This window comes from Oncorhynchus keta, chromosome 27 (genome assembly GCF_023373465.1).
Source record: "Oncorhynchus keta strain PuntledgeMale-10-30-2019 chromosome 27, Oket_V2, whole genome shotgun sequence".
NCBI lineage: Eukaryota > Metazoa > Chordata > Actinopteri > Salmoniformes > Salmonidae > Oncorhynchus > Oncorhynchus keta.
This window is the reverse complement of record NC_068447.1, coordinates 21,811,295-21,827,333: the sequence shown is the minus strand read 5'-3', so window position 1 is coordinate 21,827,333 and position 16,039 is coordinate 21,811,295. Positions and strand designations below refer to the sequence as shown.

The 16,039-nt window shown below is 40.2% G+C and overlaps 1 protein-coding gene and 1 pseudogene across 1 annotated transcript; one reads left to right on the top strand and one right to left on the bottom strand.

The window, feature by feature from the left end:
* The first annotated feature begins 2,685 nt into the window (after positions 1-2,685).
* LOC118359428 (uncharacterized) lies at positions 2,686-9,843 on the top strand. The gene is made up of 9 exons (XM_035737950.2): positions 2,686-2,979; positions 4,297-4,407; positions 4,845-4,907; positions 5,293-5,463; positions 5,643-5,838; positions 6,071-6,225; positions 6,382-6,431; positions 6,528-6,571; positions 6,657-9,843. The coding sequence occupies exons 1-8, from the start codon at positions 2,938-2,940 to the stop codon at positions 6,568-6,570; spliced, it is 831 nt and encodes a 276-aa protein (XP_035593843.1). The 5' UTR covers positions 2,686-2,937; the 3' UTR covers position 6,571; positions 6,657-9,843.
* A 4,435-nt stretch (positions 9,844-14,278) lies between these two features.
* Positions 14,279-15,225, bottom strand: LOC118360275 (fibromodulin-like; annotated as a pseudogene).
* Positions 15,226-16,039: the final 814 nt, after the last annotated feature.

Below are 16,039 nucleotides of genomic sequence, written 5' to 3'. Positions count from 1 at the left end.
GAAGGGGAGGAACTAGGACATTAATGGAGTGGGGTCCACGTCCCGAGCCGGAACCGCCACCATGGACAAACGCCCACCCGGACCCTCCCTATGGTTTTGAGGTGCGTCCGGGAGTCCGCACCTTAGGGGGGTTCTGTCACGCCTTGGTCTTAGTATTTTGTGTTTTCTTTAATTATTTGCTCAGGCCAGGGTGTGACATGGGGTTATTGTATTGTCGTATTAGGGGTTTTGTAGGCATTGGGATTGTGGTTGATTAGGGGTGTGTCTAGTATAGGCTTGGCTGCCTGAGGCGGTTCTCAATCAGAGTCAGGTGATTCTTGTTGTCTCTGATGGGGAACCGTATTTAGGTAGCCTGGGTTTCACTTTGTATTTCGTGGGTGATTGTTCCTGTCTCTGTGTAGTTTCACCAGATAGGCTGTAATTAGGTTTCACGTTCCGTTTTGTTGTTTTGTATTTGTATTAGTTATTTCATGTACCGCGATTCATTCATTGAAGACATGAGTAACCACCACGCTGCATTTCGGTCCGACTCTCTTTCGACAAACGAAGAACGCCGTTACATAGGGTTAAGGTAAGAGTTAGGAGTTAAATTAAAGGATTAAGGTTAGGGGTAGGGTTAGCTAGCATGCTAAGTAGTTGCAAAGTAGCTAAAAAGTAATAAATAGTTGCAAAGTTGCTAAAATTATCTATGATGAGATTCGAACATGGAACCCTTGGGTTGCTAGACATTTGTGCTATATGCCTACTCATCCACCCGACCAACCAACCAACTTGACATTTTGCCTTAAGTAACCTTCTGTCTTATGTAACCATACCAAATGTAAGATAACATACTAATTTGAGTGTCCCGGATTTATGTTTACTATGTTACATCTTGTCTATGAGACCAAGCTGTGTGTGCCCAGTGGGGTGCAACATCTGTAAGAGCTTATTACCATAAAACATTGGATCGGTGTGTAGAAAAGGTTTCAAAAGGTTATTCTGTGCAGGAAACAAAAACAACATAAAACCTTTGTAGTTATAAACAAAACATACTGGACTGGACTGATATTTACAGTGCCGTGGAAAAGTATTTGCGCTCTTATAAATTTTCTCTACTTTTATGTATTTTTGATACTGAATTTGATCAGATCTTCAACCAAAACCTAATATTAGATCAATTGAACCTGAGTCAACAAATAACACAACAATTACATACTTATTTAATTGATTTCCTAAACAAAGTTATGCAACACCCAATGACCCTGTGTGAAATAAATAAAAAATATAAATTTAACCTTTAACCTTTAACTAGGCAAGTCAGTTAAGAACAAATTCTTATTTAACAATGATTGCCGACCCTGACCAAACACTCCCCTAACCCCGACGACGCTGGGCCAATTGTGCACCGCCCTATGAGACTCCTGTTCACAGCTGGTTGCACTGAGATGCACTGCCTTAGAGCGCTGAGCCAACCGGGAGCCCGAAAGGTGTCTGTAAAATGAATAAAAATGTATTGCCCCTTTACACTCAATAACTGGTTGTGCCACATTCAGCTGCAATGACTGCGACAAAATGCTTCCTGTAGTTGTTGATCAGTCTCTCATGTTGCTGTGGAGGAAATGTGGCCTTGCATGCAGAACTGATTTAACTGACATTTGTGGGTTTGGTGGTTGGTTTTCACCAGGCATAATGGGAACCATGTCATCCAAAAAGTTATACTTTTCAATAATCTGTCCACAGAACATTCTTCCAAGAGTCTTGATGATCATCAAGGTGCTTCCATGTGCTTTTTGGCAATCTTGAGTCAACTTTTTGGACGACATGGGTCCCATTTTGCCTGGAGAAAACCAAACCCTGCATTCCACAGTAAGAACCTTATACCAACAGTCAAGCATGGTGGTGGTAGTGGGATGGTTTGGGAGTACTTTTCTGCTTCAGGACCTGGACGACTTGCTTTAATAGAAGGAACCATGAATTCTGCTCTGTATCAGAGAATTCTACAGGAGATTGTCAGGCCATCCGTCTGTGAGCTGAAGAGCAGCTGGATTATGCAGCAAGACAATGCTCCGAAACACACAATCAAATCTACATGAAAATAGCTAAGAAAGCAACACATTTGAAGATTTGGAATGGCCTAGACAAAGTCCAGACCTAATCCCAATTGAGATGTTGTGGCAGGACTTTAAACGAGCAGTTCATGCTTGAAAATCCATAAATGTTGCTGAGTTACAGCAGTTCCGCATTGAAGAGTGGGCCAAAATTCCTCCACAGTGATGTGAGAGACCGATCAACAACTACAGGAAGCGTTTGGTTGCAGTCATTGCAGCTAAAGGTGGCACAATAAGTTATTGAGTGTAAGGGGTAATTACTTTTTCACACAGGGGAATTGGGTGTTGCATAACTTTGTTAATTAAATAAATAAAATAAGTATAATTTTTTTATGTTATTTGTAAACTTAGGTACCCTTTAGCAAATACTAGGTTTAGGTTGAAGATCTGATAACATTCACTATCAAAAACATGCAACAATAGAGGAAATCGGAAAGGGGGCAAATACTAAGATTTTCAAGGCTCTGTATGTCTCAAGTCGAGACCCTCCAGTTGTTATTGGGAATCATGAAAGCTGGGATACGGGGCATAGTTTCCTGTGGACCATATGAGAGAGAGAGCAGGAAGAGGGAGGTCTTAAAATAGTCTCTGAGTTACAGCTCAGGCAGGCAGTCACACTGTGAGCTCCAGACCTTTCGGAGGGAAGTAGAACCACATCAGTCCATGCTGGGGAAACCTGGGCTCCATCCACGCCAGAGGACTGTCAGCTTCTCTTTAATGCATGTCTTGTCTCCAGAGGTTTACTAGAGGGATTGATCAGGGCTAAAAGAGAAGACACACATCATCTATCTTCTCCAATGCTTCTGACAGAGGAGTCTGGTCTTCTCTATTTTCATAGGTGAGCCAGATGACCCTCCTCGTGCCAACCCACATTCAGTGCAAAACCAAGGTAAGAGAAACGGTTACTTCTGCATGACTTTCATTCATTTTGCTATGCTCTTGTGAAGGAAATCTCTTGACAAAACTGCCTTTGACATTACTGTATTCTATAATAATATATAATATATGCCATTTAGCAGACGCTTTTATCCAAAGCGACTTACAGTCATGTGTGCATACATTCTACGTATGGGTGGTCCCGGGAATCGAACCCACTACCCTGGCATTACAAGCGCCATGCTCTACCAACTGAGCTACAGAAGGACCACATTCTGTTTGATTAATCTACAGTTGCTGCATTTTTCCCCGCGGTATGACTGATTTGACATTAGAGCGGAACACGTTAAATTACTTATGTCCCTCTTTTGGAAATGTGAATGTCGTATTTTCTTGCAGTAGTTTGGCGTTTCAGACTTCATACTTTCAGGTTTGTCTCTAACAAAGTTTAAAATATATGTAACTACTGTAGGAAAAATGTAAACATGGCATGGACAGTTAATTCACATCATGTGACTATAATGTACTGTACTGTATGAATGTGGGTCATCTTTATGAAAGCTAATTTATGGTTATATTAGATTATTTCTAATGTGTGATAATCATTATTAATGTTATTGACCTAAGCCAGAGGTTAACAATTGAGTGTTCAGAGAATGCTCCAAAACATGTTTATTTTCAGTAGTTTTCTAACATTAGAAATGTAGGTTTCTTTTTAATATAGATAACCAATAGAACAAGTAAAAAAGGAAATGGATGTTATATGTCGTACAGCTCCACCCCATGGGGCTCCGCTCTACTCATATAACTGGAGTTAGAATTCCCAGTATCTATCGTCCCCTCTGCTTGACTCATTCTATTCATCTGGATTTCTGTTTGTAATAAATATTATTCTAATGTAGTGGATTTGTGGCATCAACAATAAGTATTACAAATTAAATAGAAAAATCAATAAGACCTGACAGTGTTTGAATGAGGAGAAAGGAGTTACAGAAAGAAAAGAAAAGCAGGAGATGAGAAGATGCAGAAACAAAGAGAAAATGATCTGTGGGGATTCTAAGAACAGTGCAGCAAGAATCCAATGTGCAACAAACCACAAAATATGGTTTCAAAATTGAAGATACATAGGGACAAAGTCCATTGAGAAATAGGAAATATTCTGTTTTATATATTCTATGGAACGCTATATTTTATAAATAGTATATATCAAATAAATATATCACCAAATTTCGTACAACTTTATTTTTCTGTTCATGAAGCTGATACGTTTCAACATTGGTTTCAGATCTTCATCAGAGCAACAATAAACCACGATATCCTTCCCTTTCAGGTAAAGTGTCTGTGTGTGATGGTGTTCTTGAGTCTCCCCTTGACCATGGGAGACCCTGGTCCGTGCAGACACTCCATCACCAGAGATCACCTGCTGACCATAAGACACCTGGTGAGTAGTACAGCTTTACTGAACAATGGGAAATATATATATATAATTTTTTTTAACATAAAAAAATGTAAGCGGTATAAAGCTCTTATAATATGACAAAAAAGTATACATAACCAAGAGTGGTTTATGAAATACATGTTTAATCACAGTGGTTCACAGTGGAGAGCAGGACCATGCACAAACCTTTGGAGGGGCAGGTGTTCAAAGTGAAGAAAAAAACACCAAGCTGAAAGGGCACTTTTCTCAGGGCAGGTATTCAGGAACTCTTAGACCTCTATCTGTGCACGTGCCTGGTAGAGAGCATATTTTCACAGTTAGACTAGACCATTACACACTGATGATTGGGGTCGTTGAATCCTCTCAAGATATGAGAAGTTAATATCTATGTTGTTAACTTAATGACTCCTGATTTTTGCATTTATTTCTGTTTTACATAGATAGATAACCAGTTGCAGAGTGGATGCTCAATAACCTACACATTTATTGAGCAGAGAAGTTTGGTAAGGTAATTTCTATGCATAAAATGCATGTGCAGTTAAAACTTGGGCGATCACAGGGAAATTCACAAAGAACATTAGGTTAACTATTTTTTATTTTTTACTGTAAGAAATGATACTTTTTTTGATTTTGGTACCATTTATTTGAATTGTTTTTACAAATTATTTGTTATATTTTTAGGAGAGTGGCAGAAAGTATCCACTGCGCACCACATATTATTTCAGCTAAAAAAAGGACTTCCGGTTACTAGTCCAAAGCTCTAACCACTAGGCTACCCTGCATTAACTATAATCATTATAACTAATCAAGAACAAGTCCCTGATATCAAGCATACCTTGTATCAAAACTGTTATGAATTTGGACTGTTCTTCTTCCATTCCATGGCAGAATAAATGCTGCTATGTAAAAGCTGCCATGCCCTGGATCTTGGAACTCCTGACCGGACACTTCAGATACACTCGGGGATCAGACAACCACAGCTACGTGTTGTCGCTGACCGGTCTCATCCACAACATTTACTCCCAGAGATGTGTACCACAGATCAATGAGGAGCTGGAGGTGAGGGAGGTTTGATGTTCAAGAGCTCTCTCATTAATAAATAACAGCATTACTTGGGTGTTTTAAAGAAGATTCAAGGAAGTCAATACTGAGCTCATAAAACTATTGTATAATTGTATAGATAGGACATGCATCCCATATACATTTTACAAACATTATTTTCTGACCCTATTGACTAGGACGACCCAGTGAGTTTTGGAATGTCATTCAGCAGTTCTCCGTCTGAGGCCCTGGGGAGGGTCCAGGATGTCCTGTCTGTGTACTGGGAGCTGGTGACCACCATGGACTCACCAGTAGACTGGAGCTGTGAGAGGGAGTACACAGACACTGCAGAGCCTCCCACAGCCCTCCCTACAGCACTCTCTCTGACTACAGGTGGGCAACTTCCTCAAGGTCCAGAGAGGTTCCCTGGCAAAGGCATAAAACAGAGAATTACATAATTATCGAATATAATAATCCAGTCCAGGCAATTTAGCAAAGTAGTTTAGAGAATCAGACCCACTGTCCTCTGGTGTTGCATGTATCAACTTGCTGAGCTATCTGGTTATCTTAACCTCACTTGTACATAATATAACCTGGCTGTTTTGACCTGTCTTGTTGTCCCCAGTCAGCACCCTTTGGGACTCAGAGAAAGCCCCTCAGACTAGTCTAGATGGAGACCAAGATAGAGACCTGTACAAGTTTGGTTTCATGGTCATAGCTCCATCAGTCTGTGGAGGATTGCTGTTCATATTCACTCTCTATTGCCTCATCACACACAAGGTAATAATGCATACTAAGAAGTTACTAAACAGCACTAAATACCCCTGTTGCCTTTAAATTCAGTATCACAGTAAACTAAAAATTAAGAGAAAGGGGAAATATATATAAAACGCAATTTACAAGTTCCTTTGTTTGCCTGATTTTGTTCCACCACAGATGTCCTACAGTACTGACCATCACACATCACTAGGGTACCAAAATTCAAGGTAAAGTATCACACAGTATCTAGAATAATTGAACCAACGCAACATGATGACAACCCAAACATATATGTAGGTTCTAATTCAAAGTTTTACTTGTAGTTTGCATACAGATATTCAGGACATAGAGATGCAGGTGGAATAAAGTGAGTATTATTTATCTATCTTCTGTCAGTCTCTCTATGCATTTGCTGTAGCTACATACTGAATACTTCTCCTTTTGCCACAAAGGCCGTAAAAGATTGCTGGAGATGGAGGAGCACATCCAAGGAGGAGGATATACCATCAAGCTCTCATCTCTAATAAACAATGTACAATGGTGGGTTACATATTATATATTTGATTGATATAACATCCTATGGACATTTCCAGTCTTTTTCTGGCCTACAGGCACTATGAATGGATTTGAATGGACCTTATCTTTATGAGAATGCTATTCAAAGATGGGATATTTTGATAATCTATGTTGTATATTGTGTGTATGTATGTATATATATATAATGTATGTATACATATATATTTATAACTTGACTTAAAATCTATATTTTCTTATACTGTTTATGATGATTGATCTGGTGAATAATGTGCCTTTGTCCACTGTAAAAAACAAGAATTGTTTAGTTTTTTCAAATTGACTGGTAAAAAAGTTTAATTAGAAGAATTCCTATACAATTATCGCCAACATTACTGATAATCATACTTAACTATCCATACAGAAAAAATACATGATTTCCCATGTGAAAATATGTGTTTTTGGAAGACTTCACATGTGATCACATTTTCACATGTGTAGTTTCATGTTATCACATGTTGCTTTACATGTTGTCACATGTTATCACATTCACTTCACATAAGATCACGTGTTTTTGGAACACTTCAAGTATCCACATGAAAACATGTGTTTTTGGAATGCTTCACGTGTCCATATTAAAATGTCATGTGTCCAAGAAAACATGTGTTTTTGGAAGACTTTCTCCATTAAGGGCTAATAGGGTTTGAATTGTAGTTTGTACCATTGATGTCTTCCAGTTCTTTGCTTGTGGGGGATTAATGTACATTTATCCAGAATGTTGCAAACTTCCTTCGAAACAGCCAATCAACACGCTCATTAAAACTTTAAAAGCCATTTCATAGCCAGTATATACATTTTTTCTCACCACTTCGTACATAAACTCAGCAAAAAAAGAAACGTCCTCTCACTGTCAACTGCGTTTACTTTCAGCAAACTTAACATGTGTAAATATTTGTCTGAACATGACAAGATTCAACAATTGAGACGAACTGAACAAGTTCCACAGACATGTGACTAACATACATTTAATAATGTGTCCCTGATCAAAGGGGGGTCAAAATCAAAAGTAACAGTTAGTATCTGGTGTGGCCACCAGCTGCATTAAGTACTGCAGTGCATCTCCTCCTCATGGACTGCACCAAATTTGCCAGTTCTTGCTCTTCCACCAAGGCACCTGCAAGTTCCCGGACATTTCTGGGGGGAATGGCCCTAGCCCTCACCCTCCGATCCAACAGGTCCCAGACGTGCTCAATGGGATTGAGATCCGGGATCTTCGCTGGCCATGGCAGAACACTGACATTCCTGTCTTGCAGGAAATCACGTGCAGGATGAGCAGTATGGCTGGTGGCATTGTCATGCTGGAGGGTCATGTCAGGATGAGCCTGCAGGAAGGGTACCACATGAGGGAGGACGATGTCTTCCCTGAAACGTACAGCGTTGAGATTGCCTGCAATGACAACAAGTTCAGTCCGATGATGCTGTGACACACCGCCCCAGACCATGACAGACGTAACTCGGGCAGTTGTTGTTGCCATCCTGAACCTGTCCCGTAAGTATGATGTTCGGATGCACCGATCCTGTGCAGGTGTTGTTACACGTGGTCTGCCACTGCGAGGACAATCAGCTGTCCGTCCTGTCTCACTGTAGAGCTGTCTTAGGCGTCTCACAGTACGGACAATGCAATTTATTGCCCTGGCCACATCTGCAGTCCTCAAGCCTCCTTGCAGCACGCCTAAGGCACGTTCACGCATATGAGCAGGGACGCTGATCATCATTCTTTTGGTGTTTTTCAGAGTCAATAGAAAGGCCTCTTTAGTGTCCTATGTTTTCATAACTGTGACCTTAATTGCCTACCGCCTGTAAGCTGTTAGTGTTTTAACATCCGTATGTTCATTAATTGATTATGGTTCATTGAACAAGCATGGGAAACAGTGTTTAAACCCTTTACAAATGAAGATCTGTGAAGCAATTTGGATTTTACAATTGATCTTTGAAAGACAAGGTCCTGAAAAAGGGAGGTTTCTCTTTTTGCTGAGTTTATTTTAAAATGTTTAAGTCTACTTGTAGGCCTACCTACTAATACAGCTGTTTACTACACCCTGGGCCTAGAACATGTATCATGTTGTTACTATACAGTTATCCTAGAATAAATACTGAGTTATTAAAAGAGAGCTCGGATCAGCATTACAGAAGGTATCGAATAACACATGATCAGCAATAACACTGTAATTCATTTAAATATCTTGTCAGATCTTTGGTTGGAGAGAAACATATTAAAACACCTGGAATGCCTAGACATTATGACCTATTCCCACCCTGCACCTGGATAGCAATGATGGATATTACTCTACAAACTGATACTAATTTGCTTGTCATTACTTTGGGAGGAGTTCAAGTTTGAGCTATTGAACTGAGTCAATCTGCATCCCTCCAATTGTCAGCATCGTTAAAGCACTCTCAACTCTGGTTTAAAATTAACTGGATCTATAGATATTTGGGAAACGTATTAGGCTTAGGGTTGAGTGTCGAGTGTAATAGCAGTTATGATAACAAAAATAATTCCATCAATCCAGATGCATCAGATATCAAAAGCTCTGCCATTCCTCTGCCCTTTTTGATCAGTTAATACTTCTTGTAGACAATACACAGGCTAGCAGTGGTGTTGGTCTACTAGCTTTTCCCTGAATACTTTTTAAGGAAGCCAAAATGTGTTTTAATTCTCCATAACCTCCATAACATTCTACAAGTGTATAACATATCCACAGTGTCGGTCATCTGTTAATATACTCTTTTAACATTATTGCTTAGAATCGTCAATTATATTCCTAACAACCATTTAGTTTGTCTTATTTTTGAAGGCATCCATTTTAAGGTAAAACTAATGCATTCTGGGAAATCAATTATAATGTTTTGTTTTCCTTGATCATTCATTTTAAGAATTTTTCCTGAAAATCAATTGTTTCAACAATATTTGATATGCTCGTATATAACAACATGTATAATCTTTTATGTACAAGATATACAGTATATTTGTATAGATTACACCTAATATAGAATATAAGAGGCATTTGAATGTTATTGAATTCTATTTCCTTAAATTTCATTAAAATTTGAATTGCAATTCTGTATCCTGTTTAGTACTTCACTTCAAATTCAATTCAAATTCAATAATTTAATTGGAATTTCTGAAACATTCTCAATTCAATTCTGAATTGAGCCTAACCCTGGTGTGGATGCCATGGTATGTGTCAATAATCTCTCCCTTCCTGCTCCGTTACGAGCAGAGGAAAAGCATTCCCATGACTCGATGGAGCTGCTGTCTGTTAGGGATTAAAGGCAGCTGTTTAAGATGAAAAGAGGAGCCTTTGACAGATGTCCCAATATGATTTAGTTCAAATATGTGAAAATTGGCCCCAGAGTAAGATAAGCACTTTCTGGAGGGCCGCCCAGCCTGGAGTGAGCGCTTTAAGGTGAAACAGGAGGGAGAAGGCAAAGGAGGAACGTGGGGCTGGATTTCAGTCCTGCAAACGATGAGCTGACAAAAAGAAAATGTTTTTTCATTCTGTGTGTATCTAGTAAACACTGTTTAATTGCATTATACTGGTTGGTCAGGCTTTAAAATGTGTGTAATTATTTAGATACTTTCAGATCCAAACATGGTCTTTGTCAGTTTCTGATTATCCATCATTACATATTTAGTACTGAGACATATCACATTCACATATCTATTGAATCCATTACTTTGCACAAGTAATGGACACAATATACTTACTTGTCTAATGCAACTTTGTTCCACATGAGGGAAGTAAAACACTGAGGGCTGATCCTAGATAAACATGACTGCAATAAACTCGGGATAAATCTCTCATTGAAACCAACACATGATTTATCAGAACAGAAAGTTATGCACAAATTTCTCAAGTTAGGATTCACGGCAAGTCAAAGGCAGTTAGTTCCAAAAAAGTGGCACTAAAATGTTGGCCGCATTCCTCTGCCAAGGTGTTGCTAATGCATGCCAGATCTTATTACGTCTGGATAGGTATTTTACCTAACAGCTAACCACATCATATGTTATAGCAATCTGTCAGTCGATGACATAGCATGCATGCAATGTCTGAGCAGGGGAATGGAAACTTTATCTGTGCACCTTGAGAGCCGCTTAGAGAGAGAATGACTGTACTGCGTGTGTAGCAAAGCACAAAAGCTTCAATCATTTGTGAATTTCACATTATTTATGACAGCTTTAGTGGTAGGCAAAAAGACAGCAAAACAGAAAACAAGGTAAGTAACATTTAATAAACATTGACTACTGCATTCAGCATTGTCCAATGGTATTGATACAACAACAAAAAACATTTTAATACCAATTTACCCCCATACATAATGATATACACTGATTGCACAAAACATTAAGGACTCCTTTCTAATATTGAGTTGCACCTCTCTGAACAGCTTCAATTCGTCGGGTATGGATTGTACAAGGTGTCGAAAGCGTTTCACAAGGATGCTAGCCCATGTTGATTCCAATGTTTCCCACAGTTGTGTAAAGTTGTCTGGATGTCCTTTGGGCGGTGGAACATTGTTAATACACAAAAGAAACTGTTGAGCGTGAAAAACGAAGCAGTGTTGCAGTTCTTGACATAAACCAGTGCACCTGGCACCTACTACCATACCCAGTTCAAGGGCACTTCAGCAATGTCATTTACAAAATAGCCTCCAACACTCTACTCAGTAAACTGGATGTGGTCTATCACAGTGCCAACAGTTTTATCACCAAAGCCCCATATACTACCCACCACTGTGACCTGTATGTTCTCGTTGGCTGGCCCTCACTACATATCCGTCGCCAAACCCACTTGCTCCAGTTCATATATCTATAAGACTTTTCTAGGTAAAGCCCCGCTCACTGGTGTCATGACGTTGGCCTGGGGGGTAGGTTTATGACAGTCATAAATACCTCTTCCCCCCTTTTTCCTCTCTCTAACCTACTGAGGTTACATTTGCAAAACACTTGGTTAACATAGAGATTCTGGGAACATCAGAAGGGGGTGGGGGGAATTAACTATATTCTGGCAATCCGATCAATTGAACATGTGCAGTGGTACTTAATTGAATATGATGTCAGTTCGGTTGTCATCTGAGACATTCTCATCAATGATAAGATGACATAAACTCTACAGTGGAAAGTCTACACATCAGAGTTATTGGATTCACATGGAATTGTTGTTCAATTTAAATGTTTGAATATGAAATTATTTGTGATGGGATGAAATGTGATTTTAGCTTCTAAAATGTGAGATTTGGGTTTTCATAAAATAGGGCTCTACTCAATCAGTGGCCCGCCCCTATGAAGGGACATGGGCTATAAAACTTTACAAACACGCCCTCCTCTCCCTTCCTATATAAGCCCTTGATGACAATATAACCTCCTGTTCCAAAGATGTGTGGACGACGGTCCTATGTCAAAATGGTTCAGATAATAACTACAGAACGAAGCCAAAATCAGCGTGAGCTTTGGTTATAAATGGTATGAACTTTGAACTCTTATTCACTACAGAAGTGATACCTCCTAGCCGTTGAGATAGCAACAGCAGATGCAAACGCAGGTTAGGAAGGAACAGACAGAGTATCCCGTCTACCAACCAACAACGTTACTACAACGTATCCAATTGACAACCAGAGACATTCTTTAAAAAGGACTCGGTTGGGCCACACGGCCTTCCATCTACCACCAACGTACCGAAGCGCAGCTCAGAGTAAATATTTATTGCATTTTCCTTTTCCAAATGGGCGGTAATTTAGAATGCATCAGGTACTGTATTTACGATAGCACAGCTTCTCCCTGTGTCCCTCAGTCTTCCCACTCTTTCACTCAAACCCAGCCCTTTTCCTTTGAGTAACAAGCTGTCATATCTGTTCCGCCCTCTAGGGACGTTTTCCTTCATGACGTAATTTGTAATCAAGTTATGATTTAATTTGTGTAATTCTGTGTGATTAGTTAGGTATTTAGCAAATAAATAATTAAACCCAATTTTGTATTGATGATTCAAATTGTTAGCCAGGTTTCGTGCAGATAACCAAGAATTTACAACTTTCAGATGAGACTGAATTAAGATGACAATTGATATTGAATGCTATTGATGTAAAATATTACTAGGTCTTTAAGAGTTTATTCGGAAGATAACAGCTCTATAAATATTATTTTGTGGTGCCCGACTCTCTAGTTAATTACATTTACATGATTAGCTCAATCAGGTGATATTAATTACGGATAAATTATTTTATAGAATAGCATGTCATATGACTTAATAATCTGGCATAGCCAAAGACACGACACTGGTCACAATAGAAACACCCACCCGTAGCATGCGCTCCAGCAGGTATATTGCACTGGTCATCCCCAAAGCCAACACTTCCTTTGGCTGGAACGAATTGCAAAAATCTCTGAAGCTGGAGTCTTACATCTCCCTCTCTAACTTTAAGCATCAGCTGTCAGAGCAATTTACCGATCACTGTACCTTTACACAGCCAATCTGTAAATAGAACACCTCATCCCCATATTATTACTTACCCTCTTTCTCTTTTGCACCCTAGTATCTCTATTTGCACATCATAATATGCACATCTATCACTCCAGGTTGCAGTTATAAATGAAAACTTGTTCTCAACTGGCCTACCTGGTTAAAGAAAGGTGACGCCGCGACTGGGAGGTCCGTGGGGCGACGCACAATTGGCCCAGCGTCGTCCGGGTTAGAGAGAGCTTGGCCGGTAGGGATATCCTTGACTCATCGCGCACCAGCGACTCCTGTGGCGGGCCGGGCGCAGTGAACGCTAACCAAGGTTGCCAGGTGCTGGGTGTTTCCTCCGACACATTGGTGCGGCTGGCTTCCTGGTTGGATGCGCGCTGTGTTAAGAAGCAGTGCGACTTGGTTGGGTTGTGTATCGGAGGACGCATGACTTTCAACCTTCGTCTCTCCCGAGCCCATACGGGAGTTGTAGCGATTGAGACAAGATAGTAGCTTCTAAACAATTGGATACTACGAAATTGGGGAGAAAAAGGGGTAAAATTAAAAACAAACAAAAATGTAAAAATACATTTTAAAAAAGGTGGGGGGGGGAAAAAAAAAAGGAGCAACCAAGTAGGCTACATACTTGTGGAATTGTAATGCAACCAATAATGGTAGAGGGTAGGTAGGGTTACAGAAAATGCCCATGGAGAACTCTGACAGGAGGAGAGGGAGAAGGCACAGTTTGTTGACAATTTCCTCGTGAATAATTCCCTAACAGCAATGTTTGGGATTGTTTTTTTGTTTCTCTCTCTCACTTGACATACAAACAAAAATGTAAAAGTTGAAAACAATAAACAATAGCCATCTCTTTGGCCAACTATATAGTGAAATTCGATTTAGTACTTTTTCAAAGGTGTAACCTTTTAACCCATTAAACCACAACTACATCATATTTATTCAACTACATTACCATAATCAGACTGTTACAGTACAACACAAACCAGGATCAGATCGACATGTCCACTTTATATGGCATATACAGAAAGTGAATGCTACACACAGAATATCACAAATGGGAATAACAGACACTTCTTTACCGTTAATCTGAAGGTAGAGGTTCTCTTGATGATGGTGGGAATCTTCTCCACTTTGTTGTGGGAAAGGTCCAGCTCCACCAGACTGCTGACATTGAACGTGTTGGGAGGGATCCCTCTGTCAGTCAACTTGTTATGGGCCAGCCTGACAAACTGCAGCTTGGGATACATAGTGAGGAAGTTCACAGGGATCTTGCTATGTCGTTAAACTGCAACACCTGAGGGAGGTTATCTGGAATCTTCTTCAGTTTGTTTTTCCTCATATCCAGTAGTCAGAGACTTGAGTTCCTTGAAAGCCCCTCTGACCTCTTCAACGGTGTTGGCATGGAGATGGAAGTAAGTGAGGTAGGTCATCCCCTCGAACATGGATCTTGGAATTCTTGTTGTGATCCATGCGTAGATCCTTGATGGACTTGTGTAGGTTAATGGGCAGGCGGGCCATCTCGTTTTTATCCAAGTACAAGAGAGCTTGCTGAAGACGTTCTTGCCCACCTTGTCAGAGCTGAGCTGGTTCTGGTGCAAGATGACCCAGACAAGGCTAGTGGCTTGTCAAAGAAAATAATAAAATAATAATAATATATGCCATTTAGCAGACGCTTTTATCCAAAGCGACTTACAGTCATGTGTGCATCCTGGATGCCTGTGATCTAGTTGCACTGCAGGTAGACGTACTTCATGTGGGAGGGGACATACGGGACGTGCTGTATATTGCGGCTGTGGCAGTACATGGCTATGGGGAAGCTGGCCAGGCAGTCACACTCTAGGGGGCAGTCATCGTCCAGCCACTCGGCCCACATGGATGAGGGGTGGTAGCGGTTTCTCAGGTAGTTGAGCCACTGGAGGGCACTGGAGTGCTGGGTGAAGCTCAGGTCCACCAGTCCAGCCACGATCAGGAACACCACCATCCGTCTGCATGGTCACTCCAGGGAGAGGAAGGGGAACAGAGATCAGAACACAAGTGTACACTGTGGTGATTTAAATTATAATTATTGGGTTACATTTTACTTTTCTTTTTGATTGGTTTAAATAAAAACACTATTTTCTACCTATTACTTACCAATTGTGTTGAAATTGAGTCTAGGAATGATTTATTGTACTTGCCCTTCAGGGCTTCCGAGTGGTGCAGCGGTCTAAGGCACTGCATCTCAGTGCTAGAGGCGTCACTAAAGACACCCTGGTTCGATTCCAAGGCTGTATCACAAAAGGCTGTCATTGGGAGTCCCATAGGGTGGTGCACAATTGGCCCACGGTCGTCCGGGTTTTGCCGGGGTAGGCCATCATTGTAAATAAGAATTTGTTCTTAACTGACTTGCCTAGTTAAATAAAGGTTAAAATACAAAGCTAGGTCATTAGTCATTTACAAGTGAATACCACTAAGACAAAACTGTAAAATCAAGGCTTGATAATGCTTGAAATTTGCCCATTACTCTTTCTCAAAACCTTGTTGTTCAATGAAAACTCTGAGATTTTTTCAAGTGTTATTATCCATAAACAATTGCTTTCATTTAAATACATAATTTCTCAAATTAATGGAAATAAACATACATTAAAGTAAAGTAACCAGACTGTTGTTTAGAGGCAGTTCCTCCTTCCCAGGCTCTGTTGCAGTGTCTCCTTCAATCTGTGCTGGAGAGGGGATTTACCGTTGTGTAAATAGCAGTCTCCCCCTTCTCGTCATCCCCAGCTGCAGCCCAGCCACTCTGTCACTTTACAACACAC